This window comes from Dipodomys ordii, unplaced genomic scaffold (assembly GCF_000151885.1).
Source record: "Dipodomys ordii isolate 6190 unplaced genomic scaffold, Dord_2.0 Scaffold5, whole genome shotgun sequence".
Lineage (NCBI taxonomy): Eukaryota > Metazoa > Chordata > Mammalia > Rodentia > Heteromyidae > Dipodomys > Dipodomys ordii.
The window spans coordinates 20,509,654-20,525,680 of NW_012267221.1; the positions used below are offsets into that span (position 1 = coordinate 20,509,654).

The 16,027-nt window shown below is 43.3% G+C and overlaps 1 protein-coding gene across 1 annotated transcript in view; it reads right to left on the bottom strand.

Moving 5' to 3' along the window:
• The window catches only part of Mettl5 (methyltransferase like 5), a 14,116-nt gene extending 9,660 nt beyond the window's left edge, over window positions 1-4,456 (bottom strand). The window contains exons 1-3 of the mRNA XM_013029300.1: window positions 4,075-4,456; window positions 753-867; window positions 277-458 (exon numbers count right to left, since the gene is read on the bottom strand). Coding sequence (XP_012884754.1) covers window positions 277-458; window positions 753-867; window positions 4,075-4,183 — 406 coding nt within the window. The 5' untranslated portion in view covers window positions 4,184-4,456. The remainder of the gene's footprint in view (window positions 1-276; window positions 459-752; window positions 868-4,074) is intronic.
• Window positions 4,457-16,027: the final 11,571 nt, after the last annotated feature.

Below are 16,027 nucleotides of genomic sequence, written 5' to 3' on the forward strand. Positions count from 1 at the left end.
TCAAGTGGTAGAGCGCTCGCCTTGAGCTGAAGAGCTGAGGGACAGCACCCAGGCCCAGAGTTCAAGCCCCACGGCCAACCAAAAAAAAAAAAAAATCAAAGACTGAAAAATTTAATTCCTTAATCTGTCATTAAGCAAATTGAAATTGTAATAACTATAAGGATAAAAGATATTGATCACTTAATGAATAGTAATAACCAATCAATGGCAAAAATGATTTTTTAATTTTTAAAGTTTTCTACAACTATACCAGTATACCTGATTCTTTTTACTAACCTTTATTATTTTTGGTACCAAAGGGAGGATTCATAATTACTGTGTCAAATGACTTGGACATTCTGTTAGATAATAAGCACACATCACATTGAACCATATCAACATTTGTTAACTCAAATTCTTCCACATTCCTATGAAATATTTCCAGTGCATCTTCATCTATGTCAAATCCAACACACATCCTATAAAGATAAAATATACAAAAAGAGTGACAATTTATAGTTCCAAAGTCAAAACAGAAAGTTTTAGCCTAACTGACAAAGTATGAGTCACATTAGAAACTCAAATTTGTATAAAAGGGGTTGTTACTATAACCATTTTTACTTTTCCATACAAGTAGTTTTTTTTATCTTCTACCCATGTAAATTATGTTCACTATCAGATTACTACTACTTTCACCTCATGAATATCATTCCAGTGATCCTACTTCTACTTATTAAGGTACACCATCCCCAAATATAAAGTAGATCACTTACCCTGCTCCTAATATTGCAGTTCCAATGCTAAGTACTCCACAACCACATCCTAAATCTGCAACCACTTTATCTTCAATGTCATCATATGTGTTGTGGATTGTATAAAGCATGCATGCTAAAAGAATCAAAAAGGAATAAACAAGCTGATGACAAAATTTAATTTGTGCAAATGACTAAAACAATGCCTTACATCATTTAGTTCTATATTATTTAAAAAATGGTAAGGTTTGTGGGTGGAGATAGGAGGGAAGGACTGGGAGAATGAGGGAATGGATAACCATGTATGAAAGGAAATGCACTCATTACCTGACTCACGTAAATGAAACCCCTCTGGTACATCACTTCTATAATAACAACAAAGTATTTTTTTTAATGGTAAGGCATAACTTAGTATGTAGGAGGAGGCACCATGAGGAGGATAATATACTAGCGGTTCCCAGAAGCTAGTTTCTGCTGGCAGCACCAAGAAGGACAGAATGGTGATCAACTGCTCATGTAAAATGAGAAACAAAGCCAAGCTCTTTCTTTTTTTTTTTTTTTGGGTCTGGTCGTGGGGCCTGAACTCTGGGTCTGGGCGCTGTCCCTCAGCTCTTCAGCTCAAGGCTAGCACTCTACCACTTGAGCCACAGCGCCACTTCCGGCTTTTTTCTTTTTGCTTATGTGGTGCTGAGGATTCGAACCCAGGGCCTCAGGCATGCAAGGCAAGCACTCTACCACTGAGCCACCTTCCCAGCCCCAGCCAAGCTGTTTCTATCTGTCCTCATCCTTCTCAAAATTTGTCATACATGCACATGACTACTACTTAAATATTTTAAGGCTATAACAGTAAGAGTAAATAGGTTTCAAATGTGTCCTTCCTTGTCAGAATATAAGTTTGGTGATCCTGTGTCAGTCTCCAGACCTCTTAAAATTTCACTGATCAGTGATATATACAATTCTGGGTATCATTAATATCAGGTGAGCATTTAAAGGACACAGAACTTTATCCTCACAAGAAGCTTTGATTGCCAGGCACTGGTGGCTCACACCTGTAAACCTAGCTACTGAGGAGGCTGAGATCTGAGGACCGCGGTTCAAAGCCAGCCTGGGCAGGAAAGACCGTGAGACTCCTATCTCCTATAAACCACCAGAAAACCAGAAGTGGCGCTGGAGCTCAAGTGGTAGAATGCTGGCCTTGAGCTGAAGAGCTGAGGGACAGCGCCCAGGCCCAGAGTTCAGGCCCCATGACCGACAAAAAAAAAAAGAAAAAGCTTTGATTAAAGTAGCTTAAAACTTTGGTAACAAGTTTGTCACCAGGACACAGGTATCACTAAGCAACTACCATTAGACCCATATTCATTATATATATATACATATATATATATATACATATATATATGTATATATATATATATATATTTTATTGTGCAAATACCATACAGAGGGTTACAATTACATGGGCAAGGTAATGAGTGCATTTCTTATCAAGCATTGTTGCCTCCTCCTTTGTTTCCCCTTCCCATCCCTTCCCATCTCCCTCCCCTTTGCTTTTTTTGTTGGTTGTGTGGGGCTTGAGCTCAGGGCCTGAATGCTGTCCCTTAACCAATTTGTGCTCAATGCTTACGCTCTACCACTTGGGCACCACTTCTCATTTTCGAGTGGTTTATTGGAGATAAGAGTCTCACAGGGACTTTTCTACCCGGGTTGGCTTGCCACCAATGCCCTGCACCTATTCATTATCTTTAAATACAGATATTCATAATCTACAAATGAGAATTGGTAAGAGAACTGAGTGCAGAAAATGCTGTGGTCAGAATTTTTAGAGACATAAGGTTCTTAGGTACACTGTTAATTTAAGCATGAATAACACCAAGGATGCACTCGGGATACCCCAACTCAGCAAGTACTGCTGGGCATCACTGATGCCTGAGGATCACGTGGACATGTCTGACAGACTGCTATCTTGATTACTGCTGCAGTTATTAGAAATTTGGACGGTATCTCAGAGGAATAAGCACAACCATGTGGATGCTTTCAAACTACATATGAAACAACTGCAGTTAAAAGTCTCTACAGACAAAAGACTGCCACAAGTCATTATTTAAACGGATAAAATTGGGCTGGGAATGTGACTCAGCTGTAAGAGTGCTTGCCTTGCATGCATGAGGCCCTGGGTTCCATTCCTCAGCACCACATAGCGGAAAAGCCAGAAGTGGCACTGTGGCTTAAGTGTTAAGAGTGCTAGCCTTGAGCTGAAGGGACATCGCCCAGGCCCAGAGTTCAGGCCCCACGACCAACAAAAACAAGTAAATTAATTAATAAACTGAGAAAATTGTTCTTGGTATTGCCACAATGCATTTGCAAGTTGTTGAAACTATGACATATACACACACACACACACACACACACAATACACACACGTTCTCCATGATTTTCATTAGCAGCTTAGCAACTACTGGAAAAAGATTATTCCTTACAGATATGCCCAGCAAATTAGTTTTGTTAATGTTACTCAACGATTTTAGTCGTTTAATGTTATCATTAAATATGAATGAATGGATCTTCCTGTCTTCTCTCCCAAACTCAATGTCATAGGGTCATTTATTAAAACTGAAATGACCCATTTTAATGCAAACATGTACTGTACTCTGGTTTCGTTAGGCTCAGCCTTTCCACTGCCAACTCTGGTCTTCATTTCTAGGACAGAGGATAGATAGCACTATAGTTCTTGCCCTGGCAATTGGCTGCAATAGCGAATTGATTCTTTTTAACAAATATTCAGGGAGCTCCTTCTAAGTGGTATAGCAAGTCTTTCAGACAGAGGGAATTCAGCTGTGAACAAATTGCTTTTCCCTACAGAGTTTATATGTATTGGGAAAACACAGATTGAAAAGGTGTCTGGTGCCGGGCGCCGGTGGCTCACGCCTGTAATCCTAGCTACTCAGGAGGCTGAAATCTGAAGATCTGGGTTCAAACCCAGCCCGGGCAGGAAAGTCCGTGAGACTCTTATCTCCAATAAACCACCAGAAAACGGGAAGTGGCGCTGTAGCTCAAGTGGTAGAGCACTCGCCTTGAGCTGAAGAGCTGAGGGACAGCGCCCAGGCCCAAAGTTCAAGACCCATGACCGACAAGAGAGAGAAAAAAAAAGCTGTCCGTCCCTGTTAAGGGGTACACAGAAGACAGGGTATGTCTAGTAGACTGAGGGTTTTCTTCAGGAAGGCAACACCTGAGCTGAGGGTGGAATTCTTCCAGATATTCTCCGTATTCAAATGACAGTTCTATTCCAACACTGGGGGGTGGGGGGTGCGCTCTGGGGATGCAAGGCCTGGTGAACCAGCCCTACCTGCAATGTGCGGTCTGGTCGGATACTGTTCTAGGAGGAGCTTGGGCTTTTCGAATCCGTCCACTTGTTGCAGGCGACTCTCTAGTTCCTTAAGCCTTAATTTCTTCATGGTTTTCTTTTTCTCAAGGGCTCAGGATGCTTTACAATGCGAGTTCTGCAGTTCCAACCCGGGAGTCCCAGCTCTCTGCTCCCTAGTTCCCACCCGGGCTTTCTGCCGCGCCGGAGACCAAGAGCGGGGCAGGGGCCGCCGGAGCGCAGGGCCGCCGGGCCGCCGGAGGCGCAGGGCCGCTCTCCGGAAGGCTCACAGCGCCCGCGCGCCGCTGGGAGAATGCGGGATTCCTAAGGACAGCAACCGCACACCTCCCGGGATGGACCGCAACCCCGCTGACGCCGGAAGCGCCACACGCACGCACCCACCCGCAAGCGCCTCTGCAATCAGAGCCCGACGCCGAGCTGCAATTTCTGCTCAGCACTAGGGTTCCGCGGGAGACCCAAGGTTCCGCGGGCGACCCGGACGCGCCTGGATCCAGGTCTGGAGCGCCGGGTCCTCTGTACGGCGCCGTCTGACCCGCCCTCCGCGCCCCCCGTCGCCGGCCCTCTACCCCTGCCTCTTGCCCAGTCAACTCTAGGTCTGCCTTGAGTTCCCACAGCTCCTCAAGGAATGGGGAAAGACAAGGAATGGACTCGTTACTCATACCCTCTAGACAGCATCTTTACAATGAAAAACAGAAGAGCATGGAGGTGTTGCCGGACACTGGGTGAAAGTGAGGGCCAGAGTCAACAGGCATCTTATTGTGACCCTTCTCCTCCACTCTCCCTTATCCCTTCTTTAAAATAGCAATCTGTTTTTGTGCTGTTTTTTTGGGGGGGGTTGTTTGTGTGTTTTTTAAGTAGGAATGCACACCACCTGCGCTTTGTTTTTACTGTCAAGCTCCCCGAAATGCAACTTGGTTTCCCTCTTTTTTGGGTCAGCTGTCACTGGAGTGCTGATGTCAGAGAAATCAGAGAGTTCAAGTAAGGGAATACAAAAGGTTGTGTCAAATGTGGGAATGAGGTCCAGGTCCCCACGGTTGGAGCAGAACCCAGCTGTTGATTGGAAAGAATGAATTAGAAACTGTAAACGTGAAATTTGTGTGTTTGTACTGGTCTTGGGGCTTGAACTCAAGACCTAAGTGCTTTTTCCAAGCTTTTGTGCCTAAGGCTAGTGCTCTACCACTTGAGCCACAGCTCCACAAGGCTTTTATGATGGTTTAATTGGAAGTAAGAATCTCATAGACATTCCTACCTGGGCTGGCTTCAACTTTGATCCTCAGATCTCAGCCACCTGAGTACCTAGGTTTACGGGCTACATTCGCAGCCCCATCAATGTCAACAATCCCCCTCGGGAGTTGGAGCTTGAACTCATTGCCTGGGCATTGTCCCTAAGCTATTTGGCTCAAAGCTTGTGCACCCTTAGTTACAGCTCCATTTTGGGATTCTTGGTGGTTCACTGGAGAAAAGTAACAGACTTTCCTACCCAGACTGTCTTCCAAACATAATCCTCATATCTTTTTTTTTTTTTGGGGGGGGGGAGTCCGGTCATGGGGCCTGTACTCTGGGCCTGGGCGCTGTCCCTCAGCTCTTCAGCTCAAGGCTAGTGCTCTACCACTTGAGCCACAGCGCCACTTCCGGCTTTTTCTTTTTGCTCACGTGGTGCTGAGGAATGGAACCCAGGGCCTCCTGCATACAAGGCAAGCGCTCTACCACTGAGCCATCTTCCCAGCCCCAATCCTCATATCTTAACTTCCTGAAGAGCTAGGATTGCAAGCACAAGCCACTGGCTCCTACAAATGTGAACAACTCTTAAAGAAGTGTGACTATGAAAATTCAGAGTGAGAGGCTGGGAAGGTGGCTCAGTGGTAGAGTGCTTGCCTTGCATGCATGAGGCCCTGGGTTCAATTCCTCAGCACCATATAAGCAGAAAAAGCCGGAAGTGGCACTGTGGCTCAAGTGGTGGAGTGCTAGCATTGAGCTGAAGATCTGAGGGACAGCACCCAGAGTTCAGGCCCCATGACTGGCAAAAAAAGAAAAAAGAAAATGCAGAGTGAAAATGCAAAGCTCGGGGAATCATTAATTGTTATGTTATCATTGGGATTTTGTTCAGGAGATGCGTATTAAGGATGAACCCAAGACCTTGGGTATGCTAGGCAAGCTGTCAACCACTGAACTACCTGAAGTATTTTTTACATATTTATATTTTTATTATAAAGGCAATATACAGATGGGTTACAGTTTCATATGTCAGGTAAAGAGAATGTTTCTTTTTCTTTTTCTTTTTTGTCCATCGTGGGGCTTGAACTCTGGGCCTGAGAACTATTCCTAAGCTCTTCAGCTCAAGGCGAGCACTCTACCACTAGAGTCACAGTGCCACTTCTGGTCTTCTGGTGGTTTATTGGAGATAAGAGTCTCATGGACTTTCCTGCTCGGGCTGGCTTTGAACCATGATCCTCAGATCTCAGCTTCCTGAGTAGCTAGGATTACAGGTGTGAGCCATTGGCACTGGGCTAAGAGTGTGTTTCTTTTTGGACAATGTCACCTCTTTTTATTTTTTTAGTTTGTTTTTAAACATGAGAGGAGTGGAGGAGATAATGTAAATTCTTTTTAATTTAATTTAATTTTTTGCTGGCCATTAGGCTTGAACACAAGTAGGATCCTGAGGAGATAGGACCAGTACATAAGCATTGCCCTTAGCTGGTGGGGAAGCAACTCTTTTAATTATTAAAGGAAGAGAAATGGTAACAAATAGATGAGGATGGAGTCAAGAGATGGGGTCTGAGGTTGCTACTTCCTATGAAAAATGTTATGGATATTCATTGAGTTAGTATATCTGAATATCTGAAGTAGCTTTCTTCTTCTTCTTCTTCTTCCTCCTCCTCCTCCTCCTCCTTCCTTTTCTTCTCCTTCTCCTTCTTCTTTGCCAGTCCTGGGGCTTGAACTGTGGGCTTGGGTGCTGTCTCTGAGCTTTTTTTGCTCAAGGCTAGTTCTCTACCATTTGAGATTCTGTGCCACTTTTAGCTCCCCCACCCCCATCCCTGCCTTCCCATCTCTACCACTATACTCGCGGCCCTCCCCCGCCCCCTCCCCCCAGCCTCTAGCTTTTTTTAATTTATTGGAGATAAGGTCTCATGGACTTTCCTGCCTGGCTTTAAATCCTGATTCTCAGATCTCAGCCTTCTGAGTAGCTAGGATTACAGTCGTGAGCCACCAGTAACCAGCTATATCTTAACAGGTAAAGTTAATCCATAAAATTTGTCATATAACAAATGCCCATTAAATTTTAGTTGTTGGTGTGTTATCTGTTAATAGAAGGATGCTTGAAAATAGCCGGATATATTAAAGACAGTCAGAGATATAGGTCAATTTTTTAATTTTAAAAATTAAATTGAGTTTATTTTTAGATAACTGTAGATACATATACCAGCACTTTAAGAATAGATAGATAGATAGATAGTCTGGTGCATGTGGTTTATGCCTGATATCCTAGCTACTTGGGAGGTTGAGATCTGAAGATTGCAGTCAAAGGCAGCCTAGGAAGTAAGATCTATGAGATTCTTATCTTCACTAAACCACTCCCAAAGAGCCAGCTGTGGCTCCTGTGGTAGAGAACTAGCCTTGAGCACAGAAGCTCAGGGAAAGCACCCAGGCTCTGAGTTTAAGCCGCAGAATAGGCATTAAAAAAGAAAAGGAATGGGGCTGGGAAGGTGGCTCAGTGGTAGAGCGCTTGCCTTGCATGCATGAGGCCCTGGGTTCCATTCCTCAGCACCACATAAGCAGAAAAAAGCCAGAAGTGGCACTATGGCTCAAGTGGGAGAGCACTAGCCTTGAGCTGAAGAGCTGAGGGACAGTGCCCAGGCCCAGAGTTTAGGCCCCATGATCGGCAAAAAAAAAAGAATGAAACAAGAATAAGTTTTGCCAGGGAGGTAAAAGACTTTTGCTCCCTAAAACAGAGAAAACACTGCTGAAGGAAATGAAAAAAGACATAACTAAATGGAAAGACATGCCACATTAATGGATTTGAAGCCAATATTGTTAAAATGGCATTAAATTATTACTTATACATTGTACAGATTCAACTTAATCCCTGTGGAAACCCCAATATTTTTCAGAAGAACAATCTATCCTTTAAAATTTCATATGGAATAAGAAGGACTGCTGAATAGCCAAAACAATCTTTTTCTTTTTTTTTCTTTTTCTTTCCCCCCTCCCCCTCTCTCATATACTTTATTTTTTTTGCCAGTCATGGGTTTGAACTCTGGGCCTGGATGCTGTCCCTGAGCTCTTTGTTCAAGGCTAGGGCTTTACCACTTTGAGCCACACCTCCACTTCAGTTTTCTTTTTTTTTTTGGGGGGGGGTCCGGTCGTGGGGCCTGAACCTGGGCCTAGGCACTCAGCTCTTCAGCTCAAGGCTAGTGCTCTACCACTAGAGCCACACTGCCACTTCTGGCTTTTTTTTTTCTGCTTATGTGGTGCTGAGGAATGGAACCCAGGGCCTCATGCATGCAAGGCAAGCGCTCTACCACTGAGCCACCTTCCCAGCCCTCCACTTCAGTTTTCTGATGGTTAATTGGAGATAAAAGTCTTACGGACTTTCCTGCCTAGGCTGGCTTGAACTGCAATTTTCAGATCTCAGCTATGTGAGCAGCTAGGATTACAGGCATAGGCCACCAGTGCCTGGCTTTCTAAGACCATTAAATGGAGAAAGAGTGAGGCTTTCAAAATATATTGCTGGGAAATCATCTTCTACTTTTAAATATGAAAAAGTATTCAAAAATGGATCAAAAATCTAATCTTACAAGTTGAAACTATAAAGGCTGGAGGTATGGTTCTGTGTTAGAGTTTCTGCCTAGCAAGCATGAATTCTTGAGTTTGAATCCCAGTACTTTTGGGGAAAATTACAATTACAAAAGTCTTAGAAGAAAACACATAGAAAACCTTCACAAAATTAAAATTGGCAATGATTTCTTGGATATGATAGTAAGAGCATAAACAATAAGAAAGTAGACAAGTTTAACAACTTTTGAAGATCAATGAATATTATCAAGACAGTAAAAAGAAAATGCACAGGATGGGGGGAAATGTTTGTAAATAATGTGCAGCACATGATACATGGCCAATGTCCAAAATATGTCAAGAATTCCTGCAACTCCACAACAAAAAGATGAAGAACCTGTTTCAAAATTAGGCATTCCCCTTAAAAAAGATACACAGATGGCCAATGAGCACATAACAAGATGCTCAAGATCTGTTAGGCAATAAAACAGAAAACATGTTGGCAAGGCTGTGGAAACTAGAATTTCCATGCATTTCTGGGAGTACAAAATAGTGTAACTGCCTTTGTAAAGCATGGTGGTTTCTCTTAATGTTGAACATGGTGTTATCATAGAGCCTAACATTTCTACCTCTAGGTACATACACAAAAGAACTAAAAGCAGAGACTCATTGGGCTAAGAAGGTGGCTCAGTGTAGAGCGCTTGTCTTGCATGCCTGAGGCCCTGGGTTTGATTCCTCAGCACCACATAAGCAAAAAAGAAAAAAGCCAGAAGTGGCACTGTGGCTCAAGTGGTAGAGTGCTAGCCTTGAGCTGAAGAGCTGAGGGACAACACCCAGGCCCAGAGTTGAGGCCCCACGACTGGGCTCAAAAAATAAAAAATAAAATAAAAGCAGAGACTCAGATGGATGTTTGTACACCAATGTGCATAGCAGCATTACAATATCCAATAGATCAAGCTTGTATCAACAAATGAGTGAACAAATTGTGTTAATGCATAGACTTGCAATACAATATTACTGTATCATAACAAGGAAGAAAATTCAGCCAGGAGCCAGTGGCTCATACCTATAACTAGATAGTCACAAGTCTGAAATCTGAGAATCATGGTTTGCAGCCGTCTTGGACAGACAAATCTGAGAGTCTCTTATCTCCAATTAACCAACAAAAAAGACTGAAATGGAGGCATGGAGCAAGTAGTAATGTGCCAACTTTGTGAGTAAAAAAGCCCAGTAAGAGCATGGGGCCCTGAGTTTCAAGCCCTAGTACCAGCATACATACACAAAAATATATTATTTGATTATTATTCATTCAGCATATGTGCTGCAAGATTGGAGACATTCCTCATAGTCCTTAGAGGAGGAAGCATACCTGTGACCCTTGCCTAAACTTTCTCTATGTTTTCTTAGCCTGGAATCTCAGCAGCTCTAGAGGCCAAAGGCCAAGGCCAAGGATTGCTGAAGCCAAGAGGTAAAGACCAGCCATGGCAACAATGAATTTTGTCTTTAAGATCAGAGGTGGGTATAATGGCAATAGGAGTAATAATGTAGCTCCGGGGAAGGAATAGCATATCCTTTGTGACCGGTGCCACACCAATGTCTTCCACATTCTTCTGCTGATCTTAGAAATTATCTGAAGCTCCAGTCCCCATCACAGATCTAACAGAGCTAATACAGAAAATCTGAATTCTTAAAGGTATCATTATTAGTGATACATCCAGATCTGAGAATCTAGCTCATCTTCACAGAGCTGGATGTGTTGCACAGATAACTTAGAACAAAGGAAACTAAGGCATGAAATCCTAGCTACTCAGGAGGCTGAGTGAGATATGAGGATAACCATTTGAAGCCACCCCAGGCAGCAAAGTCTGTGAAACTCCTATCGGAAACTCATACCAGAAAACTGTACGTGGTGCTGAGGCTTAAAGTGGTAGACCACAAGTTCAAGAATAGCACCCAGACGCTGAGTTCAAGCCCTACTACTGGCAAACAAACAACAAAACTACTTATTTCTATCTTTAAAAAATGTTTAAATTGAGGGGCTGGGAAGGTGATTCAATGGTAGAGTGCTTGCCTTGTATGCACAAGGCCCTGGGTTTGATTCCTCAGCACCACACATGCAGAAAAAGCTGGAAGTGGCGCTGTGGCTTAAGTAGTAGAGCGCTAGTCTTGAGCAGAAGAGATGAGGGACAGCGCCCAGGCTCCAGGACTGACAAAAAAAAAAAAAAGTTTAAATTGAGACCTACAAACAGAATAGTACAAATGGTTAAGAAAGTAACGTGAAAATATCACAAGAGTTTTACTTGGGTGATGTGCCTTTCATTTAGTTTTGAGATACTTCTAAAAGGAGACTTTCTGTTTGTAATAATTTTTTTTTCTGGCCCGTGGGGCCTGAACTCTGGGCCTGGGCACTGTCCCCAAGCTTCTTTTGTTCAAGGCTAGTGCTCTACCACTTGAGCCACAGTGCCACTTCTGGCTTATTCTGCTTGTGTGGTACTGAGGAATCAAACCCTGGGCCATGTCGTGCATGCAAGGCAAGCGCTCTACCACTGAGCCACCTTCCCAGCCCCATAATAATTTTTGAAGAGCTTAGAAATAAAATTTCTGCTTAATTAAAAAAAAACACCCAACATACACACATATCCCTCTTCCTTTAAATTATCTGTCTCACAAATCACTATGTCATGGGGAGTTCCTACAAGAACTATATTTCCATAAAAGAAAGCCAGATCAAAATTCATCCGAAAAACTCAGCATACATTTAAATGCCAAATTCATTGGATTGCAACACTGCAACTAGGTATGGTAATACACACACTTGTAATGTCAGCAATAGAGAGGTTGAGGTAAGAGGACTGAAATTTTGAGACCAACCCGACTTGAGACCAGCAAGACTCTTGTCTCAAAAAAAGTATTTAAAAAAAAGTATGCTGCAAATTAATATCTAAAATTGATGTGTTTTTATTCCATTCTGTTTAATCAGTATGAAGAGAAATCTTGTGATGTTTCTCTCTTTTTTCTTTTTTTTTTTGTCAGTTGTAGGGCTTGAACTCGGCCTGGGAGCTGTCCCTCAACTCTTCAGCTCAAGGCAAGCACTCTACTACTTGAGTTACAACACCACTTCTGATTTTTCTGGTGGTTTATTGGAGATAAGAGTCTCATGGCCTTCCCTGCCCAGGCTGGCTTTGTGATCCTCAGATCTCAGCCTCCTGAGTAGCTAGGATTACAGGCGTGAGCCACCAGTGCCCGACTTCTTGTGATGTTTCTACGTTGACTATCCAAATCAAACCACACAGAAAAATTAAAGTTATGATTCTTTTGTTCAAAATTAAAGGCCTTTAAAAATGTGAAAAAGAGCTTTAAACTTGCATTTGTATTTATTAGAACTCTCTCAGTTGTAAGAGGAGTGAGAGAGAGACAGAGACAGACGGAGACAGAGACAGAGACAGAGAGAGAATACAACTGAAGTCCCAAAGTGGACCATGTTGGATTTATGAACAGTGGAGGAAAGGAGAATATAGAGGTCTAGATACTTCAGAGTCTTCATTTTCTCAGCTCCATTGTCTCCACAACAGCATCTGTGAGTGGCTCTCTTGTCCCCTACAACTTTATAACAAGGAAAACGACACCTTTGTTGTAAACTCTTCTAAAAATCCTGCGGAAGGAACTGTACTCAACCTCCTAGTGGCCTATATCATGTCTATTACCAGAAAGGAGAGGAGATAACTGCTCAGAACATAAACACATAAAATGCTTACAGTGATGCTAACTTCAACATTTGTGTCTGACCTCCAACTACACATGTGCAGTAAGTCCACCAATCTTGACAGCAATTGTTGAAATCCTACCATAAAACATTGTTCCTGCTAGGGTTACAAAGTCCTCTTGCCCAATCATATTTAAGATGCAAACAACTCTCAGTAATTGTTACTACCCCCACTTTATAAGCAATGGTGATACCATTCATTTCATAGCCTTCAACAAAATATAAAAGGACACTGGAAGAAGAAGAATTCATGTTTCTGCCCCTTCCTTCTTTCCTTCCTTCCTTATTTCCTTCCTTGCTTCCCTTGCTTCCTTCCTCCTTTCTTTTCTTCTTTTAGGTAAGAGTCCTGTAAGATCTTCCAATTATACTTACTGCAGTTCTTGCATTTGTTTAATATTAAAACAGGAACATTTTTAGTAAGTTTCTCAACTCATGCATTAGAAGTATTTTGGGGAAAAAAGCATGACAGTGTATTAAGGGTTTGACCTAAATTAACTCCTCCACAGACTGGTGTGTGCTACATTTCAAGGTTATGAATGCTTAACAACCCTCTGGAATCTCTTTTGTTATTGTTAATCATTCATGTTATCCTTTCTTTTCCTGCTTAAAAAAGTTTTTTCTCTCCTCATCTTTACTGAGTTCATATTTCTACCTTGCCTTATTCATGCAGAAAGCGAGTTTGCCCAATTTTTGTTCCTGCTAGAGATGAGGTTAGTATTCAGAACAAAAGAAATGTGATACTCTGTGTTTAGGCACATAAATTGTCTCCTTATGATTTTGTTTTCTCTACTTGTACCTACTTCATAGGATTGTTGACAGGATAAAAAAAATAACATAGGGAAGTGGGGATCAGGAAGATCTTGGTTTGAAGCCAGGCAAAAAGTTAGTGAGATCTCATATTGAGAAATAAGATGGGGGCTGGGAATGTGGCTTAGTGGTAGAGTGCATGCATGAAGCCCTGGGTTTGATTCCTCAGTACCAAATAAACAGAAAATGCCAGACGGGCACTGTGGCTCAAGTGGTAGAGTGCTAGCTTTGAGCAAAAGAAGCTCAGAGGCAGTGCCCAGGCCCAAGGACTAGAAAAAAAAAAAGATGATGGTGGTACACATCTGTAATCTGAGCCACACAATGGATGGAGACAGGAGGATTTAGGTTTGAGGCTAGCCATAATAAAAACTGAGAATTCTGTCTGAAAAATAATTAAAGTAATAAGAGCCACAGGCATGGCTCAAGTGGTAGAACATGTGCCTAGCAAGTTCAACTCTAGTTCATCATACACAGAAAGAAATAATATTTAAATGCTGGCAAATCTTACCTATTCATACAGTATTATCTCTTGTGTTCATTTTCTGTTGAACAATAATTAGACAAATATTTGAGTATTTAGAGTCAATGATATGAGATAATTTATGCTTTGCCTTCAAGAAATTCACCAGCTTGCTCTGATGTCACATGGGTAAACCCATCATGAGAGGAGACCAAGGCAGGACGATTGTGATTTGAGGCCAACCTAGGCTATATAGTGAGATCCTTTCTCAAAAATCAAACAAACAAAATAAACAAAAACACAAACCCAAATGAATTCCTAACTTCTTAAGAAATTTACCAAATAGTTGTGTGGTGGTGGAGATGATTTTTGTAGCCAAGATAGTTATCTTATCAAGTAAGTTACAGTTTTTTTTTTTTTTTTTGGGTCAGTCATGGAGCTTGAACTCTGGGCCTGGGCACTGTCCCTTGGCTCTTCAACTCAAGGCTGGTGCTCTACTGCTTGAGCCACAGCACCACTTCCGGCTTTTTGTGGTGCTGAGAAATCAAACTCAGGGTCTCATGCATGCAAGGCAAGCGCTCTACCACTGAGTCACCTTCCCAGCCCCCAGTTTTTTTTGTTTTTGTTTTTTAAAGGAAATGATCTGAGCAGGACTTGTCAAAATAGGAGTGTAAGGGGCTGGTAAGGTGGCTCAGTGGTAGAGCGCTTGCCTTGCATGCATGAGGCCCTGGGTTTGATTCCTTAGCAGCACATAAGCAAAAAGAAAAAACCCGGAAGTGGTGCTGTGGCTCAAGTGGTAGAGTGCTAGCCTTGAGCTGAGGAGCTGAGGGACAGCGCCCAGGCCCAGAGTTCAGGCCTCACGACCGGACCCCCACCCCCCAAAAAAAATAGGAGTGTAAGGTAGGAATTAGAAATAATAAGGACACAGAGGAAGGACATGATAAAACATTAAAAAAAAAAAAGCTCTACAAACCACAAAAACTGAATATTCCTATTTGGTACCTTTAACTATGTCAAACTTGGAATAAATCCAGAAGATAAGAATGGAGCTGCAAACTAAATGTAAGAATTGGAAGACTAGTGATGATGATGGCTTTTGGAGAGACATATGAATTTTGGTCAGATGCTGGTGGCTCATGTCTCTAATCCTAAGCAGAGATCTGAGGTTCATGGTTCAAAGCCAGCCTGGGCAGCAAAGTCTGTGAGACTCTTATCTTCAATTAACCACCAGAAAACTGGAACTGGAGCTGTGGCTCAAGCAGTTGAGTGCTAGCTTGGAGCTGAAGAGCTGAGGGACAGCGCCCAGGCTTAGAGTTCAAACCCCGCAACTGACAAAAAGAAAAAAAAAACTTTCATTTCCACTGAAGATTTTGAACAAGAGAATGATAACAAAAAATGTACTTCAGGGCTGGGAAGGTGGCTCAGTGGTAGAGCGCTTGCCTCGCATGCATGAGGCCCTGGGTTCGATTCCTCAGCACCACATAAGCAAAAGAAAAAAGCAGGAAGTGGCGCTGTGGCTCAAGTGACAGGGCGCTATCCTTGAGCTGAAGAGCTGAGGGACAGCACCCAGGCCCAGAGTTCAGGCCCCACAACCGACTTTCCCCCAAAAAAGATGTATTTCAGCTTGTAAAAGCATGCACTTCAGATTAACCTACAAGGGATTAATTAGGATGCTGTTGCAATAACAGTAGGAACTAAACAGTAACTACGGCTTTGACGACAGGGGACGAAGCGCCTCGCTTGTGTCTTAATTCCCAGTCTTTGCAAGTAAGGAATAAAAATCACTCTCAAGAGTTGCTCGCAGATCCGCCGGGTTGCAGCAGTCCTCCACTTCGGAAGTTGAGAGCCAACAGGTGGGGGCCGGCACGGGGGCGGGGCCTGGCAGGAGGGGCGGGGAGACCCCCCCCACCGCCCCACGTCCCGGAGGGCGTTTGCAGGAGCGGGGAGGCGGGCGGAGGTGCGCGGCAGCTCGGGGTATCGCGAGACTTGGGCGGGCCGAGCACTCGCAGCCGTCAATTCCCGCACCTTCCCAGGAGGAGCCGCCGGCTTTGGACTCTCCAAATTCTGAGCTCTCATCATGGCGGCGGCGGCCGCGGCGGCCGTCGGGGGCCCGC